This window comes from Tinamus guttatus, unplaced genomic scaffold (assembly GCF_059628265.1).
Source record: "Tinamus guttatus ecotype Peru unplaced genomic scaffold, ASM5962826v1 Tinamus_guttatus_pri_ptg000115l, whole genome shotgun sequence".
NCBI classification, from domain to species: Eukaryota; Metazoa; Chordata; class Aves; order Tinamiformes; family Tinamidae; genus Tinamus; species Tinamus guttatus.
This window is the reverse complement of record NW_028288649.1, coordinates 741,025-755,190: the sequence shown is the minus strand read 5'-3', so window position 1 is coordinate 755,190 and position 14,166 is coordinate 741,025. Positions and strand designations below refer to the sequence as shown.

General features: G+C 41.3%; 1 protein-coding gene across 3 annotated transcripts in view; it reads left to right on the top strand.

Moving 5' to 3' along the window:
• Positions 1-14,166, top strand: part of ELMO1 (engulfment and cell motility 1) — a 242,464-nt gene that overhangs the window by 48,658 nt on the left and 179,640 nt on the right. For 2 of the 3 annotated variants that reach the window (XM_088521092.1, XM_088521090.1), the window contains 3 exons: positions 1,296-1,331; positions 8,660-8,759; positions 13,408-13,559. In XM_088521092.1, coding sequence (XP_088377218.1) covers positions 1,296-1,331; positions 8,660-8,759; positions 13,408-13,559 — 288 coding nt within the window. The remainder of the gene's footprint in view (positions 1-1,295; positions 1,332-8,659; positions 8,760-13,407; positions 13,560-14,166) is intronic. The other variant, XM_088521091.1, reaches the window with a different exon arrangement.

The following is a 14,166-nucleotide window of genomic DNA, read 5'->3' as shown; positions in this document are numbered from 1 at the left end:
AGGAGACGATATGGAGATAAAAGGAGAGGGAGGAAAGAGGGACCTCTCTGGATTCCTTTGAGGCAGCAGTTTGCTCCGTATGGAGGTGCAGGCAGAGAAACCCGTGTAAGGCAGATCTGGGAGACACAGAAGGGGTTAAGTAGGAGAGTCAGCTTTTTTTCCCCTAAGTGATGTTTTTTAAAGTTACTTATTTATCTTGGATACCATTGTCATCACTCAGTCTCTTCACTTCAGCTTTCTTAGCAGCATAATCAGCAGTTCTGCAGCTGGTTATTAGTGGGAGGATGATTGCAAATAATGATCAATGGACTGCAGCTTTCAGATGTTCTTGTTTCCCCCTGTTCCCCTTAATATCTGGCTTCCTGTTTCCTCAGTGTAGTAATATGATGCTGTAGCTTTTGGTTTACTGATGACCATGCCCGGTACTGCATATCTTGGGGAAAAATGCAGGAGAAAAAAAAAAAAAAGTCCCATGGCTGTGGTACATTAAATCTCTTTCCACAAGGAGGCTAGGTTAGGTGTGTGGCTTGGCTCTTTTTGGCTCAAGCACGTTTTGTTGGAAGGAGACTGTACTGCAGTACAGTCACATGCCATGGAACTGCTGCGAGGTGGCTTTGAGCCCTTGAGTAAATGCAACATGATGGTTTAAAAGCCAGGATGAAATTCTTGAGCTCCCTTTGAAGTCAATGGAAAACTTGTCAGTGTCTGCCAAAGGTCAGGATTTGGGTCTGTGCTGGTCACAGCTAAACAAGAACTTTCAGCTATGCTGACAACTCTGACATCAGTATTAGTGATGGAGACTGGAACTAAAGAAAGGACTTTGTCAGGCAACTGACTGCATGTCATAGCAACGGGACAGCAAGCGCTTAATGTGTAAACCATTTATTTATTTATTTTACCAAAGGCTACTTTTATGCAAAACCTTACTAACTTGGGTGCCTGGGTATTCTTAATGATCAAGAAAAACAGGTTTTAGAGAAAGCTATATTTGTTTTTTCCTCTGTTAACTGTCTTCTGCTTTCTTTTTTCCTAATAGAAATTAAAATGAGAATTTAAAGCAACATATATTTGAGATGAATTTCAGATGTGCTTTCTTTTACCAGATACTGAATTGTTTCCCTTCAGAGAAAATTGTTAATAAATTGCTGCCTTTTATTGTGTGTCTGTAGTGGAATTTTAATGCATCAAGCATGCTGTGTGTGTGTGTGTGTGTGTTTGTGTGTATGCGTAAGTAAATAGTGAGTACAGATGTTTTAAAGTGTACCTCCTCACGTGGAAGTTTTTAAATTTTGCAGACGATATCAGAAATTGCAGAAGATAATGAAGCCCTGGTAAGAACCTGATTGGATCATTACCTTGTACGCTTTCCTCTTCTTTTTGCATGACTGACTTCAGGTCCCTTGCACTAATCTTTTAGTATAAATACATTTGTGCTTATTCATTCAGCCAAACTTCAAACTCTTGTTTCCTGCTCTTTGATACCTGTTAAAAATTTCTAATGGAGCCTTTTCTGCTTTGCTTGTGGAATGTGTGCTTCCGTTCTGTAGCTGCTGCAGTGGCTTCTAATTTTTCCTAACTAGGACTTTTTACCAATTTGAGCAAGCAAATCATTTCCCTGCCTTCCCCAGCTCCCCTCTCCTTAAATCTCTCTTGGCTTACGTGATTGATTGTAGGCAGTTTTAAGTGTTGATGTTGGTGGCGTAACAGTAAGAGTCATTGTGCCAGTTTGAATTCTTACTATTTGCTGCTCTCAAGTAATGCTAATTGTTTTTGATAAGTGCATAAAGGAAGACTGCAATGTAGTGGCACAAAGTTTTGAGGCATGCGTATTGCCCTGATGGGTTTGAATGGGGCTCTTCTGTGTGCCTGAAGTCAAGCATACGCTCCGTAGGCTTTGCTAAATCGAGACCCCAAGATGCATTCTCATCTCTTGATTGGCTTGCAAATTTGAGATGTCAAGTATAGCTAAAAACCAAAGGGGCAAAAGAATAATTAATCAATTAACTGTGCTTCTGTCACTCCCAGAGCTTGGTGTGATTTAGCATGCAGGAAGCGCAGCTCCTCATCTCATCACATGCTGAATCTTGCTTTCACAAAGCTGCTCTAAACAAAGCTTGGAAACATGTATCATTGAATTATTGCCCAGTAGATAAAATAATACAGTAAGAATAAATTTGGCAGGAAGATTCAATCCTTCCTCTCTATTCCCTTTCTCCACCTAACACAAATCAAACGGCTTCTTAATAGAGAATTTTAGATCTTGAGCAAGATATTTAAAATGTCATGAAGCTTTACGAATCCTTGGCAGCATCACCCCTGCCAATTCGTCTCCTGTGAATTTAAAATGCCCACCCCTCACTGTTATGAGAATATGTGCTGCTGCATTTGTGGAAGAGCAGTTCAACTCTCTGCATTGTGCTCTGCTCTGTTTCCAAATTCTTTCCTCCCTTAGGCCTCTCCACATTAAATTATGTGATTAGCCTCTGAACAGTTCAAGAGGGGACTGAGGAACTGACTTACACTTGCACTGTACCCTGGCTTTGGGAGCTGGTAGTACTGATCTGGATTCATTTTTTTGCACAGTTGTCCTATTTACTCATGGAAGCAAGACGTTTAAGAGGATTCTTATAAATAGATATAGATACAAAGTATCTTGGACACAGTGGAATAGAAAGTGTTCATGACCAAAGTTTACTCTAACATTTCATGTTAAACTCTACCTCTATAAGCTTCAGTGTGCAGGAGAGCACACACTTAACGTAATGATTTCCATTGGTAGCAGATGAAATGATACAGTTACAGGAACAGACATTCTTGAGTTTGGTGCTTGTACCCAGGGATGCTACAGCCGTTTGTCTGGGCACGAAACCAGTAGTATTAGGGCCAGTTCTGTTCTTTCATTTTGAAGGTGAAGTAGATAAGTTCATGCTGTATGACTGTAGTTACCTAACATCCTAACTATTTTTCGTAAGTTATGTTTAACCAGTGCATTAATAGGAGGAGGCCCAATGAAATGGGAACTGCAAAAATAAATTTGCAATTAGATATAACAAAAAAGATTTTAAAAATTAATATGGCAAATCTCTTGACTTGTGCAGCCTCTGCTTCCTGTGTTCATGTCTTGTTCCTTTAGACAAACCAAATGCTGATTGAAAAAAATCTCTTTAGATTTACAGAATGGAATATTATTTCCTAATGTGCTAATGCTTAATTTTATCGCTGGTAGCTTGCATATGCTAACCTGGAGAAGCTATGTCAGTTAAAAGCTGGCTTTTACAGAGAAAGCTTGTCTAAAACTTTCTCAGATAAAGGGATTTTTTTTTCCTAAAATGTGAGTTTCTTTTTCCATATGTCTTTTCAGTTTTATTGGTTCCCATTTTATTTTCAAAACACATCGGCTAACCCTTGGATTCAAACACATCGGCTAACCCTTGGATTTTCCGCGAAACGGCTCTATCAACTGACCTTTGCATTGCAATACTGAATTGTAGTCTAATTACAGTGATTTGAGAGTGTGTTTGGGTTTTTCCTAGTCTTTTTAAAGGCTTGTCTATTCAGGAAAATTGCCACAAAGTAATCAAAAGTATGAATTTAAAGAATGGGAGAAAGAGAGAACAAATAATTGTCATCCCATCTTCATGAGAAATGGGTGCATAATAGATCCTTTGGGCTGCTTCCCCTTACAGACAAAAGCTTAACATAACCTCCACATGCATTATCATGCTCCATAATAAGAGTCTCGGCACCTTGGTTTATTGAAGAATAACTGCTGCACTGTTATAAATTCATGGCCTGTTTTACCTGGAATTAATTTTCAAGCACAGAAAGCCTGGATACAGCGATACCAGAGCTGTTTTGGTCCTTGGAATGCCAGTGGTTCAAGCTCAGTCGTGCTGATCTCCTGTAAGGGACTCGGTGAGACTGAGTCGCAAAGGCATCGGTCAGTGGTGCTTGGCAGGATGCAAAAAATCATCCGTGTCAGCTGCAGTGTGGCAGTTAAATGCATTTGCTGCAATCACCCAGAAGAACAGAGGCAGCCACCCTGCAGGTTGTTCAGGCACTTTCAGCGGTGCAGAATAAGTACTGAGCAGGTTCCACTTGCTCCTTTTCTGGTTTGACGGTGCCTTACCCTCACCCTTAGCAGGGTTGCAGGAAAAAGGAGGCAGTGTTGAAGCAGCAAAGAAGTCACAGCAATGAAAGAGGTACCGGCCGCTGTTTGCGCTTGTGAAGCATCCGTCATCATCCGACTTCCTCGCAGGCATTGTGAGGTTCTTGCCCTCCCTGCTCTTCCAGAGCTCTCGTCCTCCGGGATATATGCTGCTCCCCTGCTCGCCGTTATCCATGGCTGTTTATCCTTGTGCCAACTCCGTTTCTAACTTAGGAAGCTGGTTTTACTCTTTGCTGTTAATGGGAATTTTGTCAGGCCCGTTTAACTGCCTAGTGTTGGGCAGCAGGCACAGTTGCTGAATGACGGAGGGGCTGGAAGTTAACTGCTTCCTTGGCTCCTGCATTGAGTGGGGGGCTGCAGCGCTCTCGTTGCCTTCTCCCAGGTTAGAGTTGTTTCTTTGCTTCCTTCCCTCTGCACAACCAGAGATTGGGAGCCTTGGGTCCGTTTGGCCTCTGTGAGAAGGTCCGTGTGAGGATGTTTTCCTTCTGGCAGCTGGTCCTAGCGACCGGGTAGCTGTATGGTGGCCATGGGAGATGAGCAAGAGTTAATTTCCAGTTTCTCTCTCTTCAACTTTTATCACGAATAACCTAAAACAATACAAGGCCACCAAGCTTTGAAACGCTCCTATTGCTGCTTTTGTGACCTAATGGCAGCTGAGCCTGAGTAATTTGCTGGGTTTAAAGAATCATTTGAACAGCTTAATCTTTTTGTGTTGTTATACCTCAGCAGCAGTAGTGTTCAGTTCAGTATGTGTATAAACATGGTTTGAGATTTTTTTTAAGAAATTTCTAGGGGATTTGGATGCTCAAGTCCCATTAATTTTAATTTATTTTGATAAGAAAGCCAAATTGCTTTAGGCATCCTTCAAAATATCAGCGCAGTTCTTTACATGCATCTGGAGGATTAGCTAGCACACAGGATGAAAAGAACTTTTCTATACATAGAAAAAATACTATGAAGGCAGGTAAGGGACAGATACATTGTTCAAGATCACATGCATATTCACTTTTATTTTTAGAGAAATAAAAAGTAATACCAAAATATGTAGGGTTTTTTTTTTCCTAGTTTTCTAAGGTAAGAACGCAGTAAATTCTGAGGAACATAAGCTGACAGGCTTTGACTTGATCTTTCCATAAAATTGGAAGGTAAGACAGACGTTAAACACAACTGACTTGCTGTCCAGTCCTGCGGGTTTCAGGTGCTCAGAGCCCTGGATCAGAGCACGGCCGTTGGCGCTGGGGCGGCCGGGGAGCTCCGGCTCCACGGCTTGGTGCTTCGCGCGGGGCGCCGGGGCCGTCGCTGCGAGCTGCCCTGCTCTGCGAGGTGCTTCGGGCCGAGCCACGTGGCACAGAGCGCTCCTGTCATCTGCTGTCCCGGCGTGGGCAACCCGGAGCCCTGAGCAGCGCACGGGTCCTCTGGGACTAGCTTACTTGACACTGTAAATCATTAAAAGGCCAACATTAGCGAGCTATGAAACTGAAGTTACACAGTGCATCTTTTTGATGATTCTTTTTTCTGCCTTGCTATGATGACACACATTAAAAAGCACCTTCATGGGGAATTACCATCAAGTCATTCTGGTACTTGCAGAAGGGCCGTGCTTTGTGCTGCAGCAAAACCTAAAAAGATTCTGTGCTGCAAGAGGCCTCATCATCCTTTGGACTTTTCATATGACTAAAATATTCACTGAGGTTTTGAGTAGAACAGCACTTGCCACTTATTTTCTAAGATTATTACTTTTATGAATAAGCTTTGATTCCCCTGAAATTCCTAGGATCTCATCTGCCTGCCACTTCTAATGATATAAGTGTGCCTGTGTGCATTAAAATGAAATGCTTGGAAGTATAATTCTATTGCTACCTATCTCTGTGGGTTTAAAAAAAATCAAGATTACCCTTTTCCTCCACAAAGCCATGAATCCTTATCTTGCTAGTTACCCTGGAGATTGCTTTCATCTCAGGCTGGGCTTTTCCTAAGGCTTTAGGCTTGACTTTTGCAGTGCTACTGCATATGCACACGTGAAACGGTGTGCGTGAATCTACAGATATAAATATCAAAAGGAAATACCTGTGTTTGCGCGTGCCTCCGCGTCCGTGCTGTTACACGAGCTCTGGAGCGGAGCCGCCCGAGTGCAGGAGTGACACCTGCCGGGGCCGCCCGGGCCGGGAGGGACCGCCACCTCCTGCGGCATCGTCCCGGGGCCCAGAACCAGGCTTAAGGGCTAACGCCAGCCCTCTTAACCCGGTCTCCCCTGCTACGGCGTGGAGGAGGCCGGGTTAATGGGCTGGGTTTATCCGTGCTTTTCCCGAGAGGAGCAAAGGAGGCTGTCGAATGTAAAGGAGTGAAACTAGACTGGATTAAGGTCGCCTTTCTCTGAAGGAGACCATCCGCAGGCAGGTTTCGCATAGTTTGAGTAATGCTGCTAATCTGTGCCCGTTGTGGCATCAGCTTTCATTTGCAGTTAGTCTTTAGAAGAGAATTTATGTCGTAAATACACGTTATCTGAATTTTAAAACAATATATAAATTGTTTTATCTCTTATCTTGATTTTTAATTTATCTCTCCCAGATTAAATTAATACCGAAGAGACATTGTTATCTCCCTTTCCAGTCCGTATGAACCTTTTTTTTCTATATTTTTTTTTCTCATTTGTTTTGGATTTGATTTGGTATAGCTTCATAAAACAACAGAATTCTGTATATTCAGGGAGGATTCTTGCATGAAGAAACATGGGAAATTTGTACAAGCTTTTAGGAAAGAAAAGAACTTTTCTCTGGGAAGTTCTTTCTTTGGGCATTTGTAAATCACCATCGGATTTGAAAGAAACGCCTTGGGGCGAGTCAGAGGCGTGGAGCTGATACATGGCCTGCAGAGTGTCATTGTCTTCTTGTTATGAAATCCTGGCTTCTCTGGAATGCCCACGATGACTTTAAAAAATCTGCTTCAATTCCTAAAAGATTTGTAGTATTAAACAAATAAACAAACAAACAACCCCCTCCAAAAAAAAACTTCCCAGATCATGTGTTTACTTTTATATGTATTCCTTTTATAATTAGGTAGGTAGAATTCTTTTAAGACCTTGTGTTTTTCTTTTTTGCCTTTTTGTATAGTCTTTTCGTTTTGTCATAAATAACCAAAGATCCTGGAGACACCCTTACTTACTGCTGGAGGTCCTTCTCTCCCTCCCTTTCCTTACTCCCCTGCAAAGTTCAGTCTTAGTGGAGGGCTTCTATGGAGTCACAGTGAGGATGAGCTGCCTTAAAGGACAGGGTCCCTAAGCAACTTTTTTGGATGATGAGTTGCATCTTTTATGAAAGATTAAATCAAATCCACTAACCATTAACTGGTTTTCAGCCCCTTTTCCCTGTACCATAGGAAATGCTGCTCATTTGATGGGGCTTTAATTTATTTGTGTTGGGCTGATGCAGGATTGTAGGGGCTCAAATTACCCAAAAAGCTCTAGCATTCATAATCGTTTTAACTACAGTTGTAGTGTTACAGTCGGTTTTTCAACATGCTGAGCATTATAGTTCCAGTCTGGCAGAGCTCTTTCAGTTTAGCCTTAGTTGGGTAAGCTGTTGCATTAAAATCGGTGGGGCTATTCATGCCGTTTAGATTGATGGCATGCTCACGCTCGCTAATGGCCTGGTGGCAGAGTGTCTTGCAGGCCTTGTGGCGTGTCCTCAGAGGTAACGCGCTGCCTCCTTCAGGGCTCTGTGCACTGCGCTTTCCTTCCACTAGTTGCCCCTTTGAATGGCTCCATTGAAGTCAGTACGGTTGCTGACTGTTTAGTACCATGACTATATATAGAAATTAGGCTAGTTAAAGACAGATTTAACGTAGAAAATTCTTCTGCAGTCAATTTAGACCATAGTACCTGTGTTGAATTTAAACCAGTTTTGAGCACAGTTGGCCTAATATGGAGGTGCACTGAACTCAGCTTTGCTGTTAACTGTACCGTGTAGCAACCTGCAAACCCAAAGCAACTTGAGCTGCAGGCTTGGTTAAACGGCTGGGACTCTATTTATTATGATTACATCATTACCTGTAGATAACCTGTATATACATATATATATATATATGTATGTATATGTATAAGAAAATAGATGCTCCATGTGAAATCTCTCTTTTCTGGTCCATTCTTAAAATATATTTGCTTCTTTGTAGGGGAAGGAATAAACAATCAACTAATTTTCTACTAATCTGAATTAAGTAGAGCAGTTGAATTTGGAGTGTCTGATTTCCTCGAGTTGCATGAGGGGGTGTCCTGGGAATTAGTTCTCTTACAAAATTGCTTTCTTTCAGATGACTGTCCTTGGCATCCATTACCCAGGAGTCTGCTCGTTGCACTGCTCTGTTGCTCTGCTGCTACCTCCTAGTCCGTATTTGGCTTCCTTTTCCTGCCTTTCCAAAAGCTTCCTGCTGCTTTCTGCCCTGAGTCGTTGCCCTGCTGCATTGCTGGTAACGTGTCACGACTCCTGTCTCTTGCAGCTTTGGAGATATGTTGTCCTTTACACTGACTGCATTTGTTGAGCTGATGGATCATGGGATTGTATCCTGGGATACATTCTCTGTGGCATTCATTAAAAAGGTAAATTTGTAACCAATGCTGTGTTTTATACTGGTGTGCTTATACATGGCTATATTGTGAGGTGTTTTTTCTTTTCCAGGAATGTTATATTTATTTTATTCAAGTCATTCATTGGTCAGAAGAGGTACAAGGAATTGGGTAAAAAGTGCTATTTCAAATTGTAAATATTTTTAATTGCAGGATCTGGCCCAACTTGTACTGTAGCCAATGGAGGTGTAATGGGATCAGCCCTGTTGTATGAGGCTTTTTACACGAGAAGTTGCTTGCTGGATTACCATGTGGTCTCCTTGTGCACATACCATGCAGTTAAAGCAAAAATGAGTATTTTGATTTAATGCACACTCAAATAAGTAGTACCACATTTCTTGAAACAAATGTTTTCTCTGAGGATATGATAGGACAAGACATGAGTTAGTTTACAATTCAAAGTTATTAATCTGAAATCCACTGAGTTTTATGAAGTTGAACATTGCAGCCCTGAATTCTTGCTGTTGAGGACTGTTGTTTCAAAACAGTATTTCCATCATTTGCAACATTCTGTTTTCTTTTCACACGTACAGGGAAATACACAGATGCAGAAGCCTATTGCTCAGAAGTGCTCTTTAAAGGCAGAGATATAGCAGATTTAAGAATAAAGTTCTTGTTGCTTTTCATTTATTGTCATCTTAAACAGTAACATGTTGAAATCAGAGGCTTTTAATTTGCCAGAAGTCTCTTTACACAGAGTTTTAAAACCAGATTAAAGTCAGAATGTAGCTTATGTTAAAGTGCATATATATAATCCCTAAAGATTACTAAAGTTACTTTTGTAAAATGATGGAAGGAACAATGATAGGACTGGTATATCCGGTGGAAAAAATTTTACTGCTTTTCAACAAAATGTGTTGGAGACTTTTAATGTAAAATTGGTTAGAAAATTGCTAGAATCAAACAAAAGAACAAATGTACTTTTGTCAGAAGTGGGAAAAAATTGAAAAGAGAATTAAATTTAAAAAATCAATTTTGGTTATTAAACATGTTATTTATAAGAAAAAAATTATATACAGCTTCAGTGTTAGATCAGATGACAGGTTCAGTTAGTGGTGTATCCTGCTTCCAGCAGTGTCTGGGAGCAAACATTTAGGAAAAGCATGTGAAGAACAATACGTGCCAAATGATCTCTTTAAAGTTCCAGCACTTGTTGAAGGATTTTCTGACTTAAAAAGAAGTAAAGAGCCACCAGTGGACACATCTTCTGTGAATTCACCTAGTTTCTCTCTGAGCCGGTTCATAGTTTTGGTTTCTGCAGCCTCCTTTGGCAGTGATTTCTACCAGTGTACCATGATATTAGCTAAGGCTTTTGTTGTGGAAGTGCTGATGTCCTGTTTTGAAGGCTGGTGGGTAAATAATGAATACTTTTTATCTTTTTGTGGCAAGGAAAATAATAAATCTGTTTTTAACTGACTTCATGAGATACAAGGTCAAGCACAGAACATGTTAACAGGTTATTCTAGCAAATGATAAGTTTAAGATACTTGCAAAAATCAGTTGAATTCGGTCTGCTTTGGTGACTCAAGTTATTGTTGCCCAACGCTGTCAACATGCATTGCCTGTCTGCTTAAAAAATAAGGAAAAAAAAATACCTCAGCAAGTATCAGAGTAAGTGAGCTTGAAAAGCTTAAAATTTAAAGAAACTAAGTAGTGGACCAGAAATCGATCAAGAGGAGGAATGGGAAAGGAAACAGAAGAAGAAAGAATGTCAAAAATACATCTTCATGGGGGCTCTGTGCAGGCAAGGGATGAACCTAATGGAAAGTCATGAAGGATGTTCGGACTGTACCCCTCTGATACGAAGCTGTGGCTTTTCCATCTCTTGCTACTCTTGCTGTAGCTTTTGGCAGGCCTTTTTTGAGGTTGCTGCTGGGCTGACTCAGGTTGCTGGCAGGCTGGATAAGGGAGCTGAAAAGTGTCTGCTGACGGAAGGGCAACTCCACAGTCCTGCTGGAAGTGCTTCTGCCCTGCAAGTTTTCCTTCATGTTGAATGGCAGCCAAATTGGAGTGGGGAGTTTGTTGATTTTTTTTTCCTCTCAAACAGATATGATATACATATTCTTATGATATGCAGGATCCTATCAATAGCTTTTTCTTTTGACAATGAAGTTTTTTTAGGCTGAGCTGTCATAGATTCTTAAAGGCTTTGAATGGTCAGTTCTTAGAAAATGTTGGGGTAATCAGGCTTCAGAATAAAATAGGTAATCTGTAGTTTTTGCAGGAGGAAAGATAAAGGAGGAGAGAGGTAAAGGTGTAACATTGGTTGAGACATTTAAAAACATCTTGGCATTATTTATATAATTGCTGTTTCGTAACTAATGCAGACTCTCAACCTTGATATATTGTTTACTCTGCCTTCTAAAATTTGCTGTGCAAGAGAAGGGGGTGGCAGCAGGGAAAATCTCTCTCAAAGCTGTCACTAGATCCTCACTTAAAAATAAGATTCACTTGAAAAGTTTACTATGCAAAAGGACTTCACAGAGAGCAACAGTGCATCAATTTTTTTTGTATGCCTTTACAAAATGCAACATGACAACAAAGTGTTCCAGGTGAATGACTAATGAATAGCATGGTTCAAGATCAAATCTGTTTCTTTCACTGTTTTTCATTTTTTTTTCCCTTCTGTGTTTTTGTTTTGTTTTATTTTTCCCTGTACTTGGGGTGATGCCTGAGAGGAAGGGAGCCTGGAAGATCTGGTTTAGTTTTCTACATGTTTTCTGTGTGCCTTTACTCTACATAGGTCTTGTTTGAGCACAGCACTGACGAAAGACCTATAAAGACTTCAAAAATGGCAGGGAGTTTAGCATCCAGCCACTTTTGTCGTATGTGGCCATATATGCGCAGTGCAAGTGCTTAAAGTTACAAGTGTTTTGCTGGGCAAGTGATTTATCCTTAGTGAGGATAATTCCTGGTAGGAATATATTATATTTCAGTGAAACATTTATATTAGCGGCAAGGAGGGAAGGAAATTATGGTAAAAGTGAAGTATTTGTGCTGCACAAAGTCCAAATCACACCTGTTGGTGCTCCTAAAGAGGATAATAAGAGTAGTCCGATGATGAAGGACACGCTCTAGACATGCAGCATTCTTGTGCACAGCCCGTCCGTGCCTGCCTGGTGGCTGGAAGGCACCTGGAGAGCGTTTGGCTCAGGGCGTGAGCAGTGTGTAGGTGCTCTGTGCTGTCCATATTGTGGCACATCTGGACATCTGGCAGCCCTGACAGCAGGGCATCAAAAACATCTGCATTATCATTAAAAGAGGTAGGGCAGCCCAATGCTGCTAAGAGCTTATCACTTAGAACAGTACAGTGTGCATGGCATCCTGATGTAAACGTTATTTGTGGTCAGGACTTGCAGGCAACAGAGTTTGAAGGCCCAGAGTGAAAAAGGCTGAGTTGCTCCTCTCCTCCTATTTTCCATTTGTACATGATTTATTCTTTATTTCTCTGTAAAGCCAGCCTGTTATATTCAGTATAGCATGTTCTTATTGTGGTAATGCAAAATGAGTAGCAGAAGAAGCGACAGCAATGCAATAAATTAGAGGATAAATCTTTCCCTCTTGCCTCATAGTCTCCAGCCAAAGTTACAAAAAAAAAGGTGTTCTACTGTTTCAGCACTATTCAGAATGTCACAAATAGTGCAAAATAATGTCTCTGGGCACATGCTAATATTTAACTGTGAATTTTGCAGTCAGCTAGGCAGCTTTTCCAAGCATAGGGCATGACTTTTTTCCCCCAAGAGGCAAAAAGTTTCCAAGTGAACTTCCGGTGGTGTCAGAAACAGTGTACTCACATCAGTAGCTTGCGGCATGACTGCTTAGCAAAGGCACAAACTTGGCGTCTTTTAGAAAGAATGCACCAAATAGATTTGAGAGAGAGTGTCTGTAGTTACAGTTAGTTACTTGCATGCAAAGAGAAAATATCAGTCTACAGGATATTTGTTTCTGCTTCTTCAGGGGATGTTGTGCTCACATGTGCTGATATTAATTTCTTCAAGGATGACACCGGCGGTTCCTCCATCTGCAGAAGCCAGGCTTCTCTCTGGGAGAAGGGGCAACAGGCTGCGGGGCTTGTACAGCTGTGTTGGTGCAGCAGAGCTGAGCGTGCATCCCGCTGCCGTGCTGCAAAAGCTCTCTGCAGCCCTGGTTTCACTTAGAGAGCCATTTGTTCAGGGGGGCTTTCAGGAAAAGCAAAGCTTTGCAAATAAAGGAACAGCTAGAAAGACAGCCTCGACTCTCCGAAGAGTTGCAGAGCCGGTTGTACTGATAATTGATTATCAACTGAGTTATAATTTGTAACCTGGAAATATAAACTTCGTCGCTCTTTCGTGTTAATTTATCTTGTGCACAGGAACTTAAAGTTGAAGCACGTATTTTGGTGGTATAAATATTAATATAATTTTACACTGATTCAAGCCAGCTGAAGCATCTGCCACCGTGTCCTTTGAAGGAATACGCAGCCAGGTTGTTGGTTTATTTTCAGGTATTCGCTGATACCTGAGCCAGGCACAGAATGACCTCTTTTCTAGTGCCTTTCTGTGTCATCTCCACAGTTTCCTCTCTCCACCCTTTCCCCATTCTCGTAACAAGATGTAAATTCTCCAAATGTTTAAATTTGTAGATAGCAAGCTATGTGAACAAATTTGCTTCGGACATCTCTATCTTGCAACGGTCACTAGCAATCCTGGAATCGATGGTGCTCAATAGCCATGACCTGTACCAGAAGGTGGCACAGGAGATCACCATTGGGCAGTTAATCCCACATCTCCAAGGGTGAGTGTCTTCAATTGCAACTCATGCGGTGGGTTTTTTCCCCCAAATAAGCATAATATTTAAAATAAGAATGGCATAAAGACTAGCAACATTCTGGCTGCCTTTCACATCCCTAATCTTTGCAGAGTGACCAGTAGCCAGATTTCTGAGGTTGCTCAAAGTTGCTGGTTTTTTTTTCTGTTATTGTTTGTTTGTTTTGTGTGTGTGTGGTGTTTTCTTTTGTTTGTTTGAACAGTAATGTGCTGCTGTTAACATGCGTGAAAGGAAGCTGCCTCTTGTAACAGAGCAGTGTTTTGTAAAGTAGTTGTGCTTGCCTCACGGCTGAGGAATTTTACAATGTCTAAAATGCTTTTTATGCAGACATGTTCATCTGCAGAGCACTTAGAGAAAATTGCCCTCCCCTGCCTTCAGCTGCTGAGCATCTGGCATAAGCTAGTGGTCTCTGATCTTGCTGTAGTCAGCAGAGGGCCGAGGGTACTGCTAGGGACTGAGTCATTCCACCTTTCCTGTCGAATCTCCCTGTGGAGCCTTCTCTCTGTCTTCTAAATCATAGAAATATAACCTTGATGCTTAGTTTTGACTAATTCCCTAACCTTGACATAGCTAA